The sequence below is a fragment of the Mytilus edulis genome, chromosome 8, assembly GCF_963676685.1.
Source record: "Mytilus edulis chromosome 8, xbMytEdul2.2, whole genome shotgun sequence".
Lineage (NCBI taxonomy): Eukaryota > Metazoa > Mollusca > Bivalvia > Mytilida > Mytilidae > Mytilus > Mytilus edulis.
In genome coordinates this window covers 44,097,900-44,119,779 of record NC_092351.1, presented here as the reverse complement: position 1 = coordinate 44,119,779, position 21,880 = coordinate 44,097,900, and the positions used below count along the sequence as shown (strand labels likewise).

The window sequence follows — 21,880 nt, the reverse complement described above, 5'->3', positions numbered from 1 at the left end:
CGCGTTTCGTCTACATAAGACTCATCAGTGACGCTCATATATAAAATATTTATAAAGCCAAACAAGTAAAAAGTTGAAACCTTTTCCGTTCCAATAAAACTTTGCATGTTAATATCAAAATATCTGCTATGAAATTTTCATTGACACTGGCATTATTTTGGATTAAACGTTTACAAAACTGTGAATGTTCCGCAACGCTTATGATTTTCTACCTCAGGTATTGAAGAAATTGGTTCTTTTTTGACAAACCTTTCGGAATTTCGGGTTGTCAATGCTCTTCTATTTCGTATACAGTTTTTGTTATTTGATCGTTATTATGATGAGTCTTTTTAAGGCAAAACGCACGTATTGCGTTATACAATTGTATCTGGTGTGTTTGTGACTAGATGCACATTTTACACTCAGAATTGGTGTAATCTAGCTAAACAGAATTATGATTTTTTGATAAAATTGTGAATGGAAATGGGAAATGTTCCAAAGAGACGATAACCCGACCAATGCAATCAGCAAAAGGCCATCAATAGATCTACAGCACATCTAGATAATCCCACACCCAGAGAAGGACTTCATCTGGCTCCTAAACAGAAATGTGTGTTAGTTTAGTAAAATTGACCCCACACTAAACTCCGAAACATATAAATGAACTAAGATTAAAAATATATATTTGTTTAACATGGAGACTCCTTATTCGGGACAGGCGCAAAAATGCAGCGATGTTAAACATATTTTGTGAGATCTCAACCCCCTAATACATTTAACCAATGAAGAATAGATAAAAACTCATCAATATATATATGCACAGTAAAACTCAGTTCAAAAAAAGTACGAGTACAAAGGAACAAAAGAAACTAAACAAAATGACAATGATACATTAATTAACAAAGAACTACTAGCAGTTAATGACATGGCTGCTCCAGACGTCAATTTGACTGATTAACAGATTATTTCTTCATCTCGTTAGTAGATTAAGAAAGTATCATGCCATCATAAGAAATACATATGAGAAGTACATTACCCGTATCATGCAAACACTTTGTCTAAAATAAATGTGTTTACAATTGACGGAAAGACCCTACGAGTGAATCTATATACAAGCCAAACTATGTCATCTTCAATACCTGAAAACAGTATCGTTACTAGTATATCCCTTATGATACAGTCTGTTTCAATGTTTGGTTAGATTTTGATTAACAAAATTTTGTGCATTTAATATTCAAAACTATTAAGGTTTGAGTTTACCTAGTTCTAGTGTTCCTCAGAAATCTCATAGTCTTCTATAAAATATAAACCATCAAAATAGTGATTAAAAACTATTTGGGATTCACAAAAATGCAGACTAAGGTTAACAATTGGAATAATCTGCAAATGAGAATTTACTTTTGTCCTCGAATTCTGACTTCCAAATAATACATTCGACTGGTAAGATACCGCCACAAATATTCAGTTCACCAACAACTGTCTCAAGTGTATATGTTTGATGTGTTTGGAAATAAATTCACATTTGTCTTCGCATTTTTATTTTTTCTTGACATACCGAATTAGACTTTTCACCGGATTTGCACATGTACTAACACAATCAACGCGAAAGAGTGTTAACCTTACGGGGCTAATAATATCACACACAGAATTATGTTGGGTTCCTGCTGCTCAGTCATTGGTTTTTATGTTGTGTTTGGTATTGTTGTTTGTCTGTTTGTCTTTTCGGTTTCAGCGATAGAGTTGTCACTTTATTTTCGACTTATTACTTTGAATATCACTTTGGCATCTTGCGTTTTATGTTTATGGGATACGTTTGTACATTTCAATTGTGAACAGAATTAAAAACAACGAAGTTTATAAATTACTTAGAGATATATTGAACTCTTTCATTACAATGGTATTGTCTCTATGAGCTGCGACACCATATGATTTTTCTAGTTTTATTCACACCAAATTTACTGTAAAAAAAAAACTAGTATTATATCAAAGAATTATCACATTTGTAATTAATGTAAGATAACTTCTCTGTACATGTGTTTTTGAGATTTTTAGTATCTTTTGTTTGTTTGTTATAGAAGGGCGTCACAACATGCATACAGTTGTCTTAAAAAATGTTTAAGGAATCAAGTGATGCCACTTAATTAATTCAATTTGTCTGCATCATATAAATGGTTATTGAAGGTACCAGGATTATAATTTAGTACGCCAGACGCGCATTTCGTCTATACAAGACTCATCAGTGACGCTCATATCAAAATAGTTATAATGCCAAACAAGACAAAGTTTAAGAGCAATGAGGATCCAAAATTCCATATAGTTGTGCCAAATACGGCTAAGGTAATCTATGTCTGGGATAAGAAAATCCTTAGTTTTTTCGAAAAACTTAAAGTTTTGTAAACAAGGACGAAACATCCACCAGCAGTGGCATCGACCCAGTGGTATGAATAGTTATAAAAGGTACCAGGATTATAATTTAAATTCTGACATTGATATATACACAATATTAAAACAAAAATGCAGAAGCAGGATACATGCTGTAGTAGTTTAGATGATGCGGGCAACAATGTATCCTTGACAGCAGAATGACTACAAGTGTCAAATGAAACGTGTGTTGTTCACCTGTAAAAAAGTTCCAAAAATCATAGATATCGTATGATTTATTTTCATAAAACGGCATTTAAAGAATGAGGAAAATGCATTATCTGTAATAAAACCAAGTAACACGATGATGAAGAAGAAAAGGGGGGTATCGACCTTGATCGATTTTGCACGGTTTAAGAAACTTGTTTTGTAACTAAATGATATTTATCAAATTATGACAGGTACTTTATATTGATATATAATAATTCTAAACGTTTTTAAACAAATAAATTATGAATATACATAGATGTCTTTATTAAACATTTAATTAAAACTAACATTTAATTCATTTATAAATTTTGTAATAATTTAAAATTAAAGCAAATAACTATATGTAAATCTAAATTTATGAAACTGTTCAAGGCAGACAATAAACGCATCGATTCAATAGACTTTTTGGAATTGAATCATAGTATACAGAGGTGTCACTCAAGATTGCATAAAAATGACAAATCGAAGGAATTATGTTCTTTTTTACTCTGCTCCAAACATAAAACTTTTCTGATAACTTCAAAATCAAACAACTGAAGTCTGCCACTATTTGCAATAACAAGTTAAAATTGTCAACCGAAAGTTTTGCTATTATTTCATAAACATGCTGTCTTCTGTATTGTTATAGTTTGTGTATCTTTCATTTGAGTATTTAGAACAATAGAAAGTTTAGGCTTCAAAAGTCTACATAATTATTGACTTTATACAAAAAATATCGTCCTTTTAAAACATTAAGTGAATCACAAGTAATGAGCGACTTTATAGTAAAATCATTTCTTAAAACCCTGCAAAAAAATTCATTCTTATTGATATCAGTCATAAAGTGCATTAAGCCCCAGTCCCACTAGACCACGATCGCACCACGCTCACCGCAATCTAAAATAGATTTAGATTGTGGTGAGGTCGCGGTATGAGCGGCATGAAAATGTTAATTTTCGTTGCTTTCCCCTTATGGAAATATAAGCCCTCTGGCACATAGTTGCGGCAGCAGTATGGCTATGCTGCGGCTTTGTTGCTGCAAACTGTTGCGGCTTCGATGCAGCGATAGCATATTTCGTATGCAAATTAGTTTTCTGGCACCATAATTGCGGCTATATTCTGGCACCGTTGCGGCAATATTCTGGCATCATGTAGCGGCACTGATGCGGCTATAGCGTAATTCGTATGCAAATTAGTTTTCTGGCATTATGATTGTGGCGCTTTTGCGGCGCTAATACGGCTATATTCTTGCATCATTTTAGTGACAAAACATGCGAATAGGCCGTGTTTTGTATAAAATATATTGTGCCCGCAAAAACAAGTTGTCAATGCATATATATGACATGCATTCATGCATTATAAATTTGTATGCACAGGCACATAAAATAAATGTATCTGCATAAAAAATATGAAAATTTTTAATGTGCCCTAAGTTTAACAAATAATATTGTGTTATTTACCAAACTACAAGTATGCAATTAAACTGCTGCAAAAAAAAAACCAACACAAACTTCACCGATACATGTATAGTGAACTCAGATGAGGCCATGTTATTGAAATACACAATTAGTACAAGATTGATCTTTTCTATACATGCAATTACTTGATATGAGTTTACTTACAAGTCTTCAAATCTTCCAAAAAAAAAAGCTAGAACACCAAATTCTTCAATACAATTATAATCACAAGCAACATGGTGGATTTCTAACACACTAGTACAGGGAATAGCTAAAAACGCAGGAAATGACATCATCAAATTTTCTGGCTATATTGTGGTGCTCTTTAATTTTGAAAGGAATTAGTGTCGCAATGATGCCAGAACAATGCCGCTAGCAGCATCATCCGGCACTACTCCGGCAACAATCCTCTGGCAACCTGATTAGGTTGCAGCTTTAAAGCCGCAACGCTGCGGCAATGCTGCAGCAACATTTTAAATTTCATAAGGGTCACGATGCTACTACGTCCTAATTACGCTTCTACAACAATCCCGCTGCGATTAAACCACGTTCTCACCGCGCTTTTTCTGAGACCTCACTACGCTTATAAAGATCTTTCTACGCTCTTCACGTTCTCACTACGACCATACCACGAGTTATCCGATTGCAACACGATCTTACTGCGATTATACTACGTTCATACCGCGATTTTACTACTTTCTCAGCAATATCGTGTTTCATATCAATATAGTTCCATTCCTTCTATTTCTGATTAAAACGGAAATTTCTCGGAAACAATACAGTCATGCCACCAAAATCTACTAGAACACGTGGGCGTGGTGGTAGGGTTGGTGTAGAGGCAGAGGGATCAAAGTATGAACGCCATACTAAACTCCAAATAGTACACAAGAAACTAAAATTAAAAATAGTACAAGACTTAAAAAGGCCAGAGGCTCCTGACTTGGGACAGGCGCAAACATAGTGGGGTTAAACATGTTTGTGAGATCTCAACCCTCCCCCTTTACCTCTAGCCAATGAAGAAAAGTAAACGCATAACAATACGCACATTAAAATTCAGTTCAAGAGAAGTCCGAGTCTGATGTCAGAAGATGTGACTAAAGAAAATAAACAAAATGACAGTAATACATAAATAACAACAGACTACTAGCAGTTAACTGACATGCCAGCTCCAGACTTCAATTAAACTGATACTATACACATAAGTAGTGTAATACTTGTCATCAAGAGATGTCGGAACGACCAATCAAACCTAAATTACAACCTATTGCTGGTCCATAAAGCTCAAATGACGATATTTTAGTGAACGATAGCAGAGATGACACAGATGTTTCAATATATATAGGAAGATGTGGTATGAGTGCCAATTAGACAACTCTCCATCAACGTAAAAATCTATAAAAGTACACCATTATATGCCAAGGTACGGCCATCAATACGAAGCCTTGGCTCACACCGAACAGCACGCTATAAAGGGCCCCAAAAATACTAATGTTAAACCATTTAAACGGGAAAAACCAACGGCCTAATCTATATAAAAACGAAAATCATGGTTGAGCCGTTAGAGCAAATGGATAAAATAAATACATTCAGACAAACAAAATCTAGGGAGTTTTTTATATATTTAATGTGAAAATGACAATAAAAATGATGGTCGTAGTGTGAACGTAGTTATGTCGTGAGAAGAGCGTGATGAGGACGACAAGGGCGTGCTAGAATCATACTATGGTCGTGATCAGCGTGGTAAAGTCGTAGTGGAAGCGTAGTTGGGTTGCGTTGAGAACGTGATGGTCGTAGTAAGGTCGTGATAACGTCGCTGTGAGATCGTAGCGCAATCTCTCCGAATAGAATCACGCTTTCGCTACGCTCTCGCTACGATTGTACAGCGACCTTTGCGATCTTACTGCGATCTTAGTGCGCTCTCACTACGTTTCTACTACGACCTAATTTCGCCACTACCGCACCAAGATTGTTTTGAACATGTTCAAAGTTGGCCACGCTCTTCACGATCTTGAAAACCTCACCACGACCGTGGTACGACCTTACTGCGGCCTACACGATCGTACCACGATCATCAAAATTTGCATTATTTTCACAGATCGTAGTGCGATCGTGGCCTAGTGGAACTGGTGTATTAGAATGAACAGTCGATTTCCCTCACAAAATGTTATCACACACAATAGTTATGTTCAAAACTACACAGTAGTGAAAAACATGATATGACCTTTATGTCGTGGGCATTAATCCTCTTGTTGTTTTGGCGGACTGTAAGAATATAGTAACGCTCTATATATCGCAACTTTCTCATTTCATTAAAAAAAAAAACTAATTTATGATCATTTATGGCTGACGACACTTAAATTTTTCTCACCAACTAGCATAAGAAAAATATACAGTCCCGTAAAAAAATATAAAACAGGCTAAATGATGTTCTACATTTTTGGTAACAAGAAAACCCGAAATAGAGGTAAATGCATACACCATTTATTAACTAGATATAGTGGTACAGATTTGTATCCCTTTAAAATGATCAGTGCGTACAATGTACAATCGAAAAAATGGACATTATGTCTGCATATTGACATAGACATAGATAATTTAATTCAGATAATCTATATTGTCTACCCTAGACCTGTTGATTGTTTGTCTTTTTCATTTTTAGCCATGGCGTTGTCAGTTTGTTTTAGATTTATGAGTTTGACTGTCCCTTTGGGATCTTTCGTCCCTCTTTTAGAATGACCTGCTTATACATAAAAGTTTTTTAATACTTAATGTATTAGTCATATGCCATATTGTCTTATAACACACTAAAATTACTATAGATGAACCATCTATCTAATCTCAAAATAGTTAAAGGAATTAATACATAACTTAAATATGTACATGAATTAACTGATGAACGTATACATACTACATACATAACAGTCCGTATATAAAATGTCACGATAAATCATCCACCAGTCGTGCTTAATACAGGGGGAAAAAGAAGGATGGTCAGCTGAAATATGTAAGTTTATAATATTATCCTTTCGGTAAGTGCATTTATATGGATTATTATTTCTATTTTTGCAGCGTTTCACATTTTTTCAATACACAAAAGTCGTCACCAAATACCCAAAAAGAGTCTGATACCAAATTTTTGTTAATGAATATGCTACAGTGATTCACTCGAAGTCACTTGACATTAATGATGTGATCAAACTACCAGTCCTTGCTGTAACATTAAAACATATTAAGCATTATTACACAAAAAAGTTTGGAAAAAGCACCAGTTAGAAAGTCGTCAATAACCCAAGTCGAAGAATTCATTTGAAAAGGAACAATCGTTCTAACGATAAAAAATTAGACATAAGACATAAACATGGCGAAATAATTGAACACCGCACACAATCATATCTACGATTCAATTTTGATGCAAGGTCAAAAGACTGTAGATTCCTAATAGTCCTGATTAGTACAAAAAAGACCGGTGACTGTAAAAAAAAATTTGAAAAATACAGCATAGTCCTACAAAACTAAACAACCGGTCAAAATATATGGTCTAACTAAGAAAGAAAAACATAACAGTCATCATCAATAAGCAAAACCCCAATGCTGAGGAAATAATCGGAAAATCCACAAAATTTTTCGAAAAATCAGACAAAGAAAAATTAAGCACCAATACAGTCTAAAGTATGAATAGGGAATGCAAACCAACATATGTTTGCCGATAATAAACATTGAACACCTTGAATTAGCAGAACAGTCATCACATTTCCAACAATTCAGACGTTACGTTTAGTTGCTCATCATATATAGGAACTACATCAGCAACTGAAAGAATGCATCTTTTCATCATCAATTTGCACTATGAATTTACACTGTTTTCGTGTATCATTTATTTTCAAAACAGTTGGTCGTTAAATAAATGGTTCAATGTATAAGAGTTAAACTCTGTTTTATGGTGAGATTTGTGGTTTAAGCAATTCAAACAACTTGATAAAAACAAGAAATTTCATCCTCGAAAAATCGGGGGAAATTTGTTTCGACACAAATATACTGTTTCTTATAAATCAACTCATTATAGATAGCAGGACTAAATTTTGTATATACGTCAGACGCGCGTTTCGTCTACAAAAGACTCATCAGTGACGCTCGAATACAAAAAAGTATAAAAAGGACAAAAAAAGTACGAAGTTGAAGAGCATTGAAAACCAAAATTCCTAAAAGTTTTGCCAAATTCAGCTAATGTAATATATGCCTGAGGTAGAAAAGCTTTAGTATTTCAAAACTTCAATGTTTTGGTTAACAATATGGAGATTTTGGTTAAACGTCAATAAGAAAGCAGCCCAACAAAACAAACAATCAGAAATAGTGTGTTCAACAACACTACAGTTCGCCAAGCTGTAAATTGACCTGTGGCTAAGATAGTTGACTAACATACTTTATAATCTACAAAAAACACTAAATTTACATGACTTTTTCAGAATGAAAAGACAAAAGGAAGAACACATTATTGCTAGAAAAATCAACAAGACCAAAATGAATAGAATAGATGGCGGTTTTGGTTGGGTTATTGTTTGTTCCGCTTTCATGACACTTATGCTGGTTGATGGAGTGCTATTCACACTTGGTATTTTATATATAGAATTTCTGGATGAATTTAAGGAAGGAAAAGGAAAAACTGCTTGGATAACCTCTCTTATTCCCGGAACTATGCTAACAGTTGGTATGATTTTTTTAAACATGACTTTTGTGTGTGTATATCATTATGTATCTTTTAAACGTATTCCTGTAAAATCAGACAAGTTGATTAACAATATAAATTGAGAGTATTTGGTGGAGTCGTGATCGATTTTATTAACCATGACACCTATCGGTTTGAGGCAGTACATTATAAAACGAGTGACTATATTTTCCAAACGACAAACGAAAATCGACAAGTCATTAAATTATGGTTGACAGGTTCTACACCTTCATCGATAATCACACAACAGGCATTGATCTTTATTATATACAAGAGTGACTTTTAACGTGAAGTTCTCATTTGATCCTCCAAACGAATTCGAGATTAAATAACTGTTATAAAATATACATACTAGATAATTATAAACTGAATATTTTTACTATACTATATTGTGATTGTTGTGTTTTTTGTTAAAGCTAATACATGTAAATGGAAACAATATCATTAAACATAGTTGCCTTTATTAAGAACGGCGGTAAAGGAGTAGAACAATACGGTTTTATTTACAATATAAACCAGGAGATGTGGTATTATTGCCAAAGATACAACTCTTCACAAGAGACCAAATGTCACAGAAATTAACATCGTACTGTCTTCAACAACAGGCAAAGCCAACACCGCATAGTCATTTATAAAACACCAGGAAATCACAAATGTAAACAAAATCAAATAAGAAAAAATACGGCCAATCATTGAACAAGAAAGTGAACGGAAAGCAAATATGTAAATACAAAAAACAACAACCCCTGTATATTACAGTCTCCTGACTTAGTTAAGTCACATACTTGTCATTTGGTGTTTTTGCAGCAGAAACATTAAGCTTTATATACTAACAGTACTTTGCTATTTCTATGTGAAGTTTAAAAGGATGGAATATTCACTATATGCCTTAGTTGTATGCAAATTTTGTAAAATAATTTATTGAGTCAACAATTAACTGAAGGGTAATTTAAGTTCAACTAAGTAAACGAGTGAGAATATAACGTCGAGCGAAGAAGGATTTTATATCTATATATATTTATATTCAATTTTAAGGTCCAATTACCGGTGCTTTGACAAATCATTTTGGGTGCAGACTAGTATGTATAATTGGTGCTCTTCTCTCTGCCACTGGATTTGTTCTCAGTTGTTTTGCTAACAGTGTGTATCACTTGTACTGTTCCCTTGGAATTATTACAGGTAAATGAAAGACAAAAAGTATTGCATATTTTTCACATAAATGATAGCATCATTACTTTCGATGTTTGTATGTATGAGTTGTGGTGTTTCCTTAGTTATGCCGGTCGCCAATAGGCAAAATTTGATTGATGATTGATTGATTCTTTACGCCACTTTCATCACCAAAGTGCTATTAGTATTCTTGGCAATCGGTCTGCATTTGTGGAGGAAGCCAGAGTGCCAGGAGAGACTCGGTTTTGGTGAGAAAATTTAACAATCCTATTACATCAAGATATGGGTAGAACGCACCTGTCATGGGTGGGATTCGAATTCGCAACCCCGGTGTTAACAGGATGTTGATACAATGGTTTGACAACTTAGACCACTAGGTCACTGATACCACTTCCTATGTGTATGGACCGTGTTAATAAAAAAAAGTTGTATTTAAATTATGCATTACCTGATTATGCCATTGAATTGAGATTGGTATACCTATTGCGATTTCAGTTAAAGATAAGACCTTTTTCCAGACCCTCTTTAAATAGGTAAATAATTGATAGCACAGTTCACTGCATATTGCTGCAGATTACAATGAAGTCAAAACGGAAAGTATCGAAATGTCCATATGTTTTATATTTTGCTTTCTTATTTCCAGTTTTTACACAAGACAACAAGACCTTTATTACTTTATGTATTTAACAGAAACTTGTATGATGAGGGTGTGTATGCTGTAGCATAAATAAGGTTATATTTTTGTAAGAAAGGTTATTTGAAAGAAGTCTCTCCTGGGGATTGATGAACAAAGTTTATTATATCTACATTGTCTAAATTGTGTTAGTTAGCTATACAACCAGGTTTAATCTTCGATTTCCTTCATGAGAAAATGTCTGTCCCAAGTAAGATATGAACGTTGTTGTCCAATCGTTTTATGTAAACGGACTTTTGGTTTTGTTTTTAAATATACGGACTTTCAATTTTGAGTTTAAACGGCGTTCGGTATTTTTGTTATTTTACTTTTTATATGTATAGTTCGTGCTAAAAAGAATTATGTGCTACCATTCGTCATAAGGATGCTTTGAAATGGAATAAGTAAAAAAAAAAAAAAGTACTTCGTTTCATTGCAAAATATAAAAATGCTTTTATTTCAATGCTTCAATGTAAGGAGTCAAGGTAAATAAAACAACTGTCTGTTTGAATATAATTCTTTATATCTTTTAAGGTTTAGGATTTGGTGGAATTTTTTTATCAACATTAGTATGTGTTGGACATCATTTTGAAAAGAGACGATCGTTTGCTATGGGTATATCTTTGAGTGGTTCAGGGGTAGGAATTTTTGTATTAGCTCCAGTTGTGCGTATTCTTATTGAAGAGTTTGGGTGGCGAGGTACTCTGTTGATAGAAGCAGGATTTATACTGAACATTATTGTGTGTGGTGCTTTTTTTCGACCGATGCAAAAACAGAGTGGAAGAAAGACTAAAAAATCTGAAACCAAGGAAGAAGCAATTGATTTATTACGATGCGACGATAATTTGATAAACATAAAAGAAAATTGTACCCCAAGTGATAAAAAATGTACTATTGAGGAAAATGCAAGCCAGGACGATGATGTACACGCATCTAAACAAGAAATAATAACACAAACAAAATCTACAAAAAATACAACTTTGAGTTTCTTTTCTAGACATTTTGATTTTGGGTTATTGACAAATCCAATATTTACTATTTTTGTAGTATCGAATTGCTGCACATGCCTCGGATTTAATGCACCATATGTGTATTTGCCAGATCGGGCAGAGGAAAAAGGTATGAACAAGTTGGACAGCGCATTTCTTCTTTCCGTTATTGGTATTTCAAATACATTTGGGCGTATTTTATTCGGATGGATTGCAGACCGAAAGGGTGTAAATCGTCTTTTGCTTTACGGTACAGCACTGGTCATTTGTGGCACTGTGAATGTTATGAATCCCCTTAATGATAGTAAAATTTATCTTATGATCTACGCATCTGTTTACGGAATGTTTATAGGTGAGTATGTATTCTTCTTATTCAAGATTATTGATTGGAGCTACAAAGGCGTAGCGTATTTTAATAAACAGTTGTAGACTGAAATAGAAAGTAAAAAAAAAAACAAAGAATAAGGTATTAGTTCTTTCGAAATCCAAACGGGGGGATAGGCTAATTACTTAAGAAGTTACTTATGGCAGCCGTAGATTTGTTTTTATTTAACCATGGGTTGGGTATTTTATATATTCAATTATCGTATCCCGAGCGATGAGTTAATATTATTCAGTAATAAATGGAAAAACTCACATTCTTCACCTAGATTAATTCTTTTGTATTATTTTATTACATTCCGAGGCGTAAAAGGACTAGTCAATTTTAGTCAAGGTATTTAGTACCACCATAAAACAGAAAAAGTAATGTTTATAGCAGCACAAGAACGAAACCAAAAGATTGAATGATTGATCACAGAAAGACATTTCTCTCCTTCCTGATGCTTGCTACGTTCTTTCTTTTCTTTTAACATTGTATCCTCTTTTCTATTTTATTTATCATATTGATGCTTCCTTAGTTTATTTACTTATATGTTTTGGAAAGAATGGTGATGCTAATAATACAAATAAACAGACGTTTTGTATAATTTAACTGTTAGTTAAATAATGAATAATTTCAATGTAGGTGTATTTGTAAGTTTGAATGCTGTGATACTGGTTGACCTCTTAGGATTAGCACGTTTAAATAAAGCATTGGGACTGCTAATGATGTTCCAGGGAATTGCAACTTTCATAGGTCCACCTTTATGTGGTAAGAGTTACATGTATAACATGTATTAGATCTATACAAAACGGATATACGTCAATGAAAAAGTAAACTTAACAAAAAAGAAATTTATACTTCAACATACAGTCTTCAAAAATATAGATTTGAAATAACATTGAAAAGATGCTACATGCACTAAAAAGAATGAAACATGCAGTTATAATTGACCCGTTGAGATATATTTGTTTATTCATTAGCATGTTTAGATGGTTAATTAGAAATTAAGATATACAGACACGGCAAGCTATACAAACTTGAAGCTGAAACCAACGGAAATACAAAAATAATAACATCAGTAAAATCAAGGTTTGTTTATGATTTGTTTTAGAACTTAAAATAGACCCGTCAGGATGGGTAAAATGGAACATACAATTAGTATGAATACAAGATTAGTACTTAAAATAGACCCGTCAGGATGGGTAAAATTGAACATACAGTTAGTAGAAATACAAGATATGTGAGTATACGTCAATGTGATGGCAATCCAATGAAAGGAATGACACTCTAGATGGTAACATACAGTCTTAAATAATAGAACGTCTATGAACTCTTTCACGCACAAAAATGTGTATAAATCCAAAAGAAACTGTCTGACGTAAACAACCAATTCTTCAAATAACAAAATTCCTCAAGATATGACATACGACAAATAACGATGTTGTTCCTGACATGAGACAGGCACGTAAAAATTGGCAGGGTTAAACCAGTTATTAAAGATCTCAAAACTCCCAAATTAAATCTCTATCAGAATACTAACAAAGCAATATAAATTATTCGTTCTTAAAAAATCATTGATCATTTTTCAGTTTTTAACTTATCATTTGCTCATTGACAAACTTAAAATTCACCTAAACGTATTATTATATAAAAATATTACTTTCAGGTTGGTTATATGATGGAACCGGAAGTTACAACATTCCGTTTTATTTTATTGGCGCTCTTATTATATTTGGCGGCGTGGAGTTATGTCTTATTCCTCTCTGCAAAAGAAGATTGTCAAGGAATATATAATGCATTATGGGAAAATAGCAAGATAACTATTTATAATAATAATTGTTCTTACTATTTGTGTGTTAAAAGGAACACTGCTGAAAACAGCTCCTATATTAGTATTTTGTTTGCATAAATAACAACATAAGAATAATTGATGTGGAATGATTGCCAATGGGACAGAAAACTAGCAGACACTAAACGAAGAAACTAAATGTAACCGTAGGACCATTAAAACTTCAGATTGCTAGTTGTTTCTGTATTCTGTTTGTATAAGGCAACAATGTTAACAACAATTCACATCGCATGGTGATTTCAACTTCCAAATTTACAACTCACTAGAAACATATTTTTGCGGTCTTTGACATTTAGATAGTCGAAGTCGACCGGTTTGAGAATTAACCGATTGTAACATATGAATGAAGATGCTGGATTCAAATGGATGGTGATGCATTCATAGCACAAGACGATTACCCAGTCAAAGAGACCGGTCTCGCATCTTTTGGATTTCATGAAACGATATAGATTCTACCAAACGATCCCTTTGATTGCGACATATCATCCATTCAAGATAGTTAAATATGAGGTATGTATATATTATAAAGAGTGAATAATAATGGTAGTCGACAGTATATAATAAAATCTGTTTATCAAATATTACCGTTTCAACATGCAAGAACATGCCTTTGGAATACACCTGATGCGGTTAGCGCGGGGCCTAATATCTTGAATGGTTACTTGCATGTACTTTTGAAAAGTTCAAAACAGAAAAACAATAACAGTACATCCACATTCTTCGAGTGACAATCTATAAAGATAGATTTTTAAATCTTAATCTTTATGAAATACTAAAAACGTACAACTAGAACAGATCATTATAATAATTTCAATAATGCAGCACTGGCTTGCATCTTAGCTACTGGAATTTTCTAACTATGACAATTCACTTGAAGGTTAAATAATATTTTGGTATATGTTTGTTACGTGTACCTTATCCTGCCATAGCATTTGAATTCACACTCAAATTTTAATGAAGTTAGCATTCATTAATCCTTAGCAATGTTATTCAGATCCTACAAAAATTAGTATTGCTGGCTCTATTTCGAAAGGTTTTTAAAAAAAATACAAAAAACAAAAAAAAACTACAGCGTCACGTAAAGAAGGTGAAATTCTAATGATATCGTAGTTCATCTTTTGGCTTATGGCCAAATTATAAATGCCATCAAAAAGCCAAAAATGCTGTTGTTATAGACTTAATAAAATTTTAAGTATATTTCACAAATGTTAAAGGATGAAAAAAACCTATCGGATTTAAAGCTTTGTAGTTTTTGTCGAACCTGCGAATTTTGTCGCAGAATACTCGACATAGGGATATTGATCCAGAGGCGGCAGTCGTTAACTTACCTATTAAAAGCTTTATATTTTAGCAGGTGGAACACTTGGATGTTTCATACTTTGTATATAGGTGCTTTATGATATGAAGTTTCCGTCTGTCATATATCCATTGTCCTTAACCTCATTTTCATGGTTCAGTGACTACTTGAAAAAAAAGTTAAGATTTTTTGTAATGGTTATTTCTTTCTTTATATGAGTAATATGATAACTATATTGAGTATGTGCATACCTTGCAAGGTCCTCGTGCCCGTCAGATAGTTTTCATATGACCTCGACATACCTGAAGCGAGACAGACGGACAAACGGACGAACGTTTTTTGATTTTAACGAACGTAATCTTTGTATTACTGGTAAAGTATTAAACCAGGGATATCGTTACCAAAAATAACTTAAAACCTTTACTAAATTTTTCCATAGATATAAAGATTTGGTAATGAAGTTTGGTTGTACCTGTAGAAAACTTATTTCAAACGGGATAGCACATCCTCATTCCTACGGAAATGTTGTTAACTGTGCACGGAAATTTAGAAATGATCCTTGTAAACTTATCGCTCCTTTAAATAAACTTATTAAGGTTGCCTATTCAACACTGTAATAAGATCATTGAATATTGTTTTTATTGGTATAAATATTGATTTTGTTATCGGTAAATTAAAAGCGAACTAAATAGTACTAGTATGTTATATGCATATACATATTCATCGATACCTGTAACTTGGCATTGCACAAGGTCATGTTTTTCTCTGACAGTTTATGACGTCTTTACCCTAAATCCATTGGATGTTGGATGTGTACGAATTAATAATTTAGTCTTAGATGCTTGATTTTTTTATTATTTGTTTGTGGCTTTGAACTAGCTTTCAGATAACTGCGAGTACTCTGTTCCTTGTGTTTTTTTTTTTGTTTTTTTGTTGTTGTTGTTGTTGGGATGTACAAGTACCTGGCCAGGTTCAATTGTATTTTTGTCAATCTGATGAGTTAAGCCTTTTTCAACTGATTTTTATAGTTCGTTCTTATGTTGTACTATTATACCACTGTCCCAAGTTAGGGGAGGGTTGGGATCCTGCTAACAGGTTTAACCCCGCCACATTATGCATGAATGTGCCTGTCGCAAGCCAGGAGCCTGTAATTCAGTGGTTGTCGTTTGTTTATGTGTTACATACAAATGTAGTTGTTTTTCGTTTACCTTTTTTATATATAAATAAGGCCGTTGGTTTTCTCGTTTGAATTGTTTTACATTGTCATTTCGGGGCCTTTAATAGCTGACTATGTGGTATGGGCTTTGCTCATTGCTGAAGGCCGTACGGTGACCTATAGTTGTTAATTTCTGTGTCATTTTTATCTCTTGTGGACAGTTGTCTCATTACAATCATACAACATCTTCTTTTTATGATTAATAACTGGGAAGCTAAATTCATATATTTTTCCGTTGAGTTTGTTCTCAACCTACTCGCATTATAAATTTTTAGACGTTAGTCAAGATATGCGGCAAAATATATACCTGTATCGTTTGTACCTTTTAGTTCAAGTTTTACAGGATAGATGCGTTCAACATAATCACAAAACTTTGATTTAATTTCTTCAGTATATCAACTGTAGAGTGGAACGTGTAGTTCAGGGATACTGCTGGCTCATTTACGTCTTGCCTAAGAAGCTTCTGTATGAAGTCACCTCGTGTGAATAAAGGAACAAGTCGGTAAGAAGAAGATGCGCACAATTCGTTCTCGTTGGACTGCCGTTTATTTGTTGAAATACACGTCACACGTAATTAACCAGATGCTCCGCAGGGCGCAGCTTTATACGACCGCAGATGTTGAACCCTAAACGGTTGGGGCAAGTATGGCCACAACATTCAAGCTGGATTCAGCTCTAAATTTGGATTGTGATTAAATAGTTGAAACAGCATAGGTATCTGACACAGAATGAATGTGGTCTAATGAATTTATTATAAAATATTTTATTTGCCTTTGAGCAATTCACTATGCTGTTGAATATTAATCCTCTCAAAAAAATGTTTGAAGAAATTTTCTTTCTATTTATGAAATCTGAAATGAGAAAAATTTAACCCCCCACCCCCATTTTTTTTCACATCCCCCTTTCCCTTTTTCCAAGACTGATCTCAATTCAAATTTCTAATGGAGTTTGCAACAATAACTACTCATTAAAAAACATCATAAAATATTAAAATGTAAAATAAAGTGCTTGTTATCACTGAATGGTAAAGATTGTTTTAATCTATCAGTTGGTAGTAAAAGTGAATATACATATTATATTGTATAAAACAATGATTTAAGTTGATTCAACTACTATTCTGGACAAAGAAAGATAACTCCAATTGAAAATGTCTTGCTATTGCACAATATTGTGCAATTAGATATTTCTTGCTATTGCACAGTACTGTGCAATTGAAAATATTTGCTATTTTACAATACTGTGCAATTGAAAATATTTGCTATTTCACAATACTGTGCAACTGAAGATTTCTTGCTCTTGCGCAATACTGTGCAATTGAAAATTTCTTGCTATTGCACAGTACTGTGCAATTGAAAATTTCTTGCTATTGCTGAATACTGTGCAATTGAAAATTTCTTGCTATTGCACAATAACTAATATAATAATTTTGGATCCTGATTTGAACCAACTTGAAAACTTGGGCCCATAATCAAAAATCTAAGTACATGTTTAGATTCACTTTTTGACCCCTAATTCCTAAAATGTTGGGACCGAAACTCCCAAAATCAATCCCAACATTTCTTTTGTGGTCATAAACCTTGTGTTAAAATTTCATAGATTTCTATTCACTTTTATTAAAGAGTGCGAAAACTAAAAGTATTCGGACGACGACGCTGAAGACGCTGACGACGACGACGACGACGCAGACGACGACGCCAACGTGATACCAATATACGACCAAAACAATTTTAATTTTTGCGGTCGTATAAAAAGTAGAATTCCAAAAATATCGAAATTTAAACGGAAAGTAAGGGGATACTATTAACCAGGAATCAAGCATCTTGATAATGTCAGTTTCAAAATTTTTTAATTTAAACAGAGTGATTGTTTAACAAAGTATGAGTTATCCCACATTTCGATAAATACTTGTATCTACATTTGCCATTCTTTTCTATGCAATGAGGTAAGCTCAGAGAGATATTCAAGCTCATAAGTCGAAAATAAACTGATCTTGTCATTACTAAGAAAAATAAGACCAGCAGACAAACAATAGTACACAAGAAACAACAACGAAAACTAAAGACTGAGAAACACGACCCTCACCAAAAGCTAGGAGTGTTTTCAGCTTATCATGAATAGTAGGCAGATCCTGTTTCACATGTGGCATCCGTCGTGTTACTCGTGTTTGAACAAACCCGGGTAAAGAGACGGGATAGTAGGTAGAAACATTAGGAACAAATCCGTTATTATCAGTGAGACGGATATTCCATAACTGCCAGTCAACTTCCGATGTCATCCGTAATACATAAAATGGATGATTTTTACGTCACCGCTTTGAACTCTTGGTTAAATAACTTCCTTTTGAGCAGCAACCCTCTATTAAGGAAATCATGATAGGAAATACAAACCTTAGAATATTTTATCAGCTGTGATATACATATCCCGTATGCAGTCACTGCTGGAATACTACATATTTAGAAATGGAAAGTTCATACTTGGGAAGCTGAAATCATCTCCTTTGTCATAAAATTTTGTTTTCAACCGGTCTTCATTGTTAATTTCTTGATAAGTCAAGATATGAGACAGACATAACTGTATCTGTTGTATCCTTTATCTAACGTTCCATTGGATAGATTGGACATAGTCACAATTTGTTTAATTATATAGTGAGAGAACATTATCTATATATAGCGGAGTAAAGTAAAGTTAAAACCTGTATAAAAGTCAGCCTTTTACTGATTAAGTAATAAGTCAGCAGGAAGAGGAGCACAGTTTCTTCCAATGGTATGTACAACTTTTTTTTAAGTTTGGAATTGAAAATATTTGAGTAAAGTCGAAAAAAAGTCAGTTGTTATATGGTCTCCATGCAAATATTCACTAGTAATTAAAATATGCATTATTTTTTCTTCTATTCAACAACAGTATTGCACAAGCTGTTAACAATTAATTTTCTGACACAGCTATCTCAGTGAAGATCTCTGTTTCATTAGTTCAGGCATTCTTCAGGTAGATAAACTGCATATTGATAGTCGTTTACAAAATATTAATATAACATTATAGATAAATAATGCTATTTTATTATAAAAAAGTATTTATATCATCTGGCGTTATTTTCGGAATTTCATAGTTCATCCGAGATTGGGATGATTTATAACCTATTACCAGTGAAATATATAACGTACCACGAAATGTTCACAGAAGGGGAAGATGAATGCAGACCTAAACTATACACATGTTACGTTGTAGTTCTCTATAACACATAATATAAAAACAGGTTCCCAATACGCGGTGAACAGTTATTTCCCATTGGAATTTCGATAATTTGACGATATTTCCATATCGAACAAAAGTGTTTATTGTAGCATTCTTTCGATTTATAACATAGTTGTTAAATCAGACTTATTAGCTCCTATACCTTACTAGAAATATGATTAGTTCAAAGCAATCGCGTGGAGACCGTGTATATCTCATATGGGGTTAGTAGGTGAGGTTTAAAGGATGTTACGTCCCTTCATAAAATCAACACGGTGTTGCGGAAACATCTTAAAGGTTTCGATAGACGGAGAAATTGATCTGAACGATTAAATTAATGCATACGTTTTTATATTGCTTTTGTATAGACATTTGGTAGACGGTTCTTAATATTGAAGACTTGCTCACTTAGATAGGCAACTACTAAAGTAGTCTAAATACCACATGTTAAGAAAGTCGGTAAGATCAATTCATTACAGACGTCGCGTACGGTGTTGGTGATAATACGGGTTTTGCTTTCCAGTTCGCCTTTATTGCATTTGTTAGAAGTTTCGGAATTGATAACTATATAAATGTATATATCAAAATGTGCGTAATTAAAAGTAGAAATGGAATATGCCTTAAAATCAATACTTTTATTAATTTTGTTACTCGAATGATCCCTAATAACACTGATTTTGAGCGTATAGACAAGTAACACCGCGACATATGATCAGCGTTGCTTTGAAGTTATTCTTGTCAATTTTTAAACTTATTAAAAAAAAGTTGTACTCCTAGCAAGAGTAGTCTTTGGTGTAAATGGTGTATGTTTTATTTATGACGTCATCGTTAACTGGACGCGTCTGACCAGGACGAAAAGTTCACTTTGTTTTGTGGTCAAGCCGAAAATTGAAAAAAAATATGGATAGGGGTGAAGTTAAGAGTGATTTTTAAAGGTAATTCAAATAGATTATTCCGAAAATGATATATCTTTTCATTCCGTATATAATAAGGAAAAAAAAAATACAAAGTTGTGTTACAACATTTCAAAAGATCGTGGCAGAGTTAATGATTTTTTGAAATTTGTTTTTCTGTCACAAAACCCAAATCTCGCATATTTTTTGGAGCTCTTCAAAATTCGAACGAATGCTGCAGATCCAAACCACAATTTACATATCCACCCTGCCTATGTCAAAATTATACAATGAAATTAATATACAACTTTTTATGTCTTCAATTAGTAAGTATTGTTTAAATTATGTCCTAAATTGTTCATTTTATTAAATCCGTTGAAATGTCACAGTCGCAGTTTTCTGACGTTTTTGCGTATTTGTAAAGTGTCTTATGAAAAGTAATAGGCATTTGCAGTCTTTTCTACGCTATGAAATTTTATTCAAACGTGAAAACTTTTTTTTAAGTGTATGAAAAAAAATTGTGTCGAAGTTTTAAGAGAAAATTTTGAAAAAAAATTAAACGCGATCTTTTTGTTTTTGTCTAGTCAAAATGGCACAAAACGCCGTATTTTACATTTTTGTTACAAGTATGATAAGTCATATTATACAGTTTTGGAGGGGGGGGGGGGGGGAATTTGAAATTATAATAGCACAAAAAATACTTTATAACATTAAAATCTACTGTTCAGGGATTTTTTTGAACCCATTTTCGATCACATGTCGGAAGTATTAACGACACAGTCAGCGACTACTTTTGTCTAGTCATAATGTCACACCATGCTTTTTTACTTGTTTTGACGTTACGTTCTGTAAAACTTGACATGTAGTGCCTAACGTCGAAAATTGCGGAAGCCTTTACGTGCCATGCTAATTTTAAACTTTTTCCAATCTGATATAACGAATTATGAATTTGATATAACATATTATGAATTTGATATTACAAATTATGAATTTGATATAACAAATTATAAATTTGATATATAGAGATTAATACATGGCCTTTTCCATATCAGCCTGGGTATCATCCCGAGACCCCCATATCAGCCCGAGACGGAGTCGAGGTGCTGATATCGGTCGAGGGATGATACCCAGGCTGATATGGAAAAGGCCATGTATTAATCGCTTTATCATATACTTCCGACAATAGTTTATGTAAGGCAAATAAACTAATGCAATAACTAAAACAGTCAAACATTTTATAAAGAAAATTAAAATTATGAATCAAATATACTATAGTTGTCCAACAACAGCATCATTAACTCCTTACATATTTATGGTAACATTTCCTATAGAGGCATTTTGAAACATTGAAAATTTGGAAGAGTTTTACGATCATTACTACTCCATGTTTGTTGTACTATAAAATGATTCATAATTGTCAATGGCATTT

The 21,880-nt window shown here is 33.3% G+C and overlaps 1 protein-coding gene across 2 annotated transcripts; it reads left to right on the top strand.

Annotated features, from left to right (window-relative positions):
* Positions 1-8,492: 8,492 nt before the first annotated feature.
* Positions 8,493-13,813, top strand: LOC139485658 (monocarboxylate transporter 12-like). 2 transcript variants are annotated; one of them, XM_071270286.1, is made up of 5 exons: positions 8,493-8,751; positions 9,805-9,948; positions 11,147-11,731; positions 12,608-12,733; positions 13,632-13,813. In XM_071270286.1, the coding sequence occupies exons 1-5, from the start codon at positions 8,511-8,513 to the stop codon at positions 13,757-13,759; spliced, it is 1,224 nt and encodes a 407-aa protein (XP_071126387.1). In that variant the 5' UTR covers positions 8,493-8,510; the 3' UTR covers positions 13,760-13,813. The 2 variants fall into 2 exon arrangements, with proteins under 2 accessions (XP_071126387.1, XP_071126386.1); XM_071270285.1 differs by having other exon boundaries at positions 11,147-11,953.
* Positions 13,814-21,880: the final 8,067 nt, after the last annotated feature.

Bases quoted from the DNA above. Each gene is read 5' to 3' on its own strand.
- LOC139485658 (XM_071270285.1), top strand. From the start codon at position 8,511: ATGAAAAGACAAAAGGAAGAACACATTATTGCTAGAAAAATCAACAAG. The intron at 8,752-9,804 runs GTATGATTTTTT...TTCAATTTTAAG, and splicing joins CGGAACTATGCTAACAGTTG to GTCCAATTACCGGTGCTTTG. The intron at 12,734-13,631 runs GTAAGAGTTACA...TATTACTTTCAG, and splicing joins CATAGGTCCACCTTTATGTG to GTTGGTTATATGATGGAACC.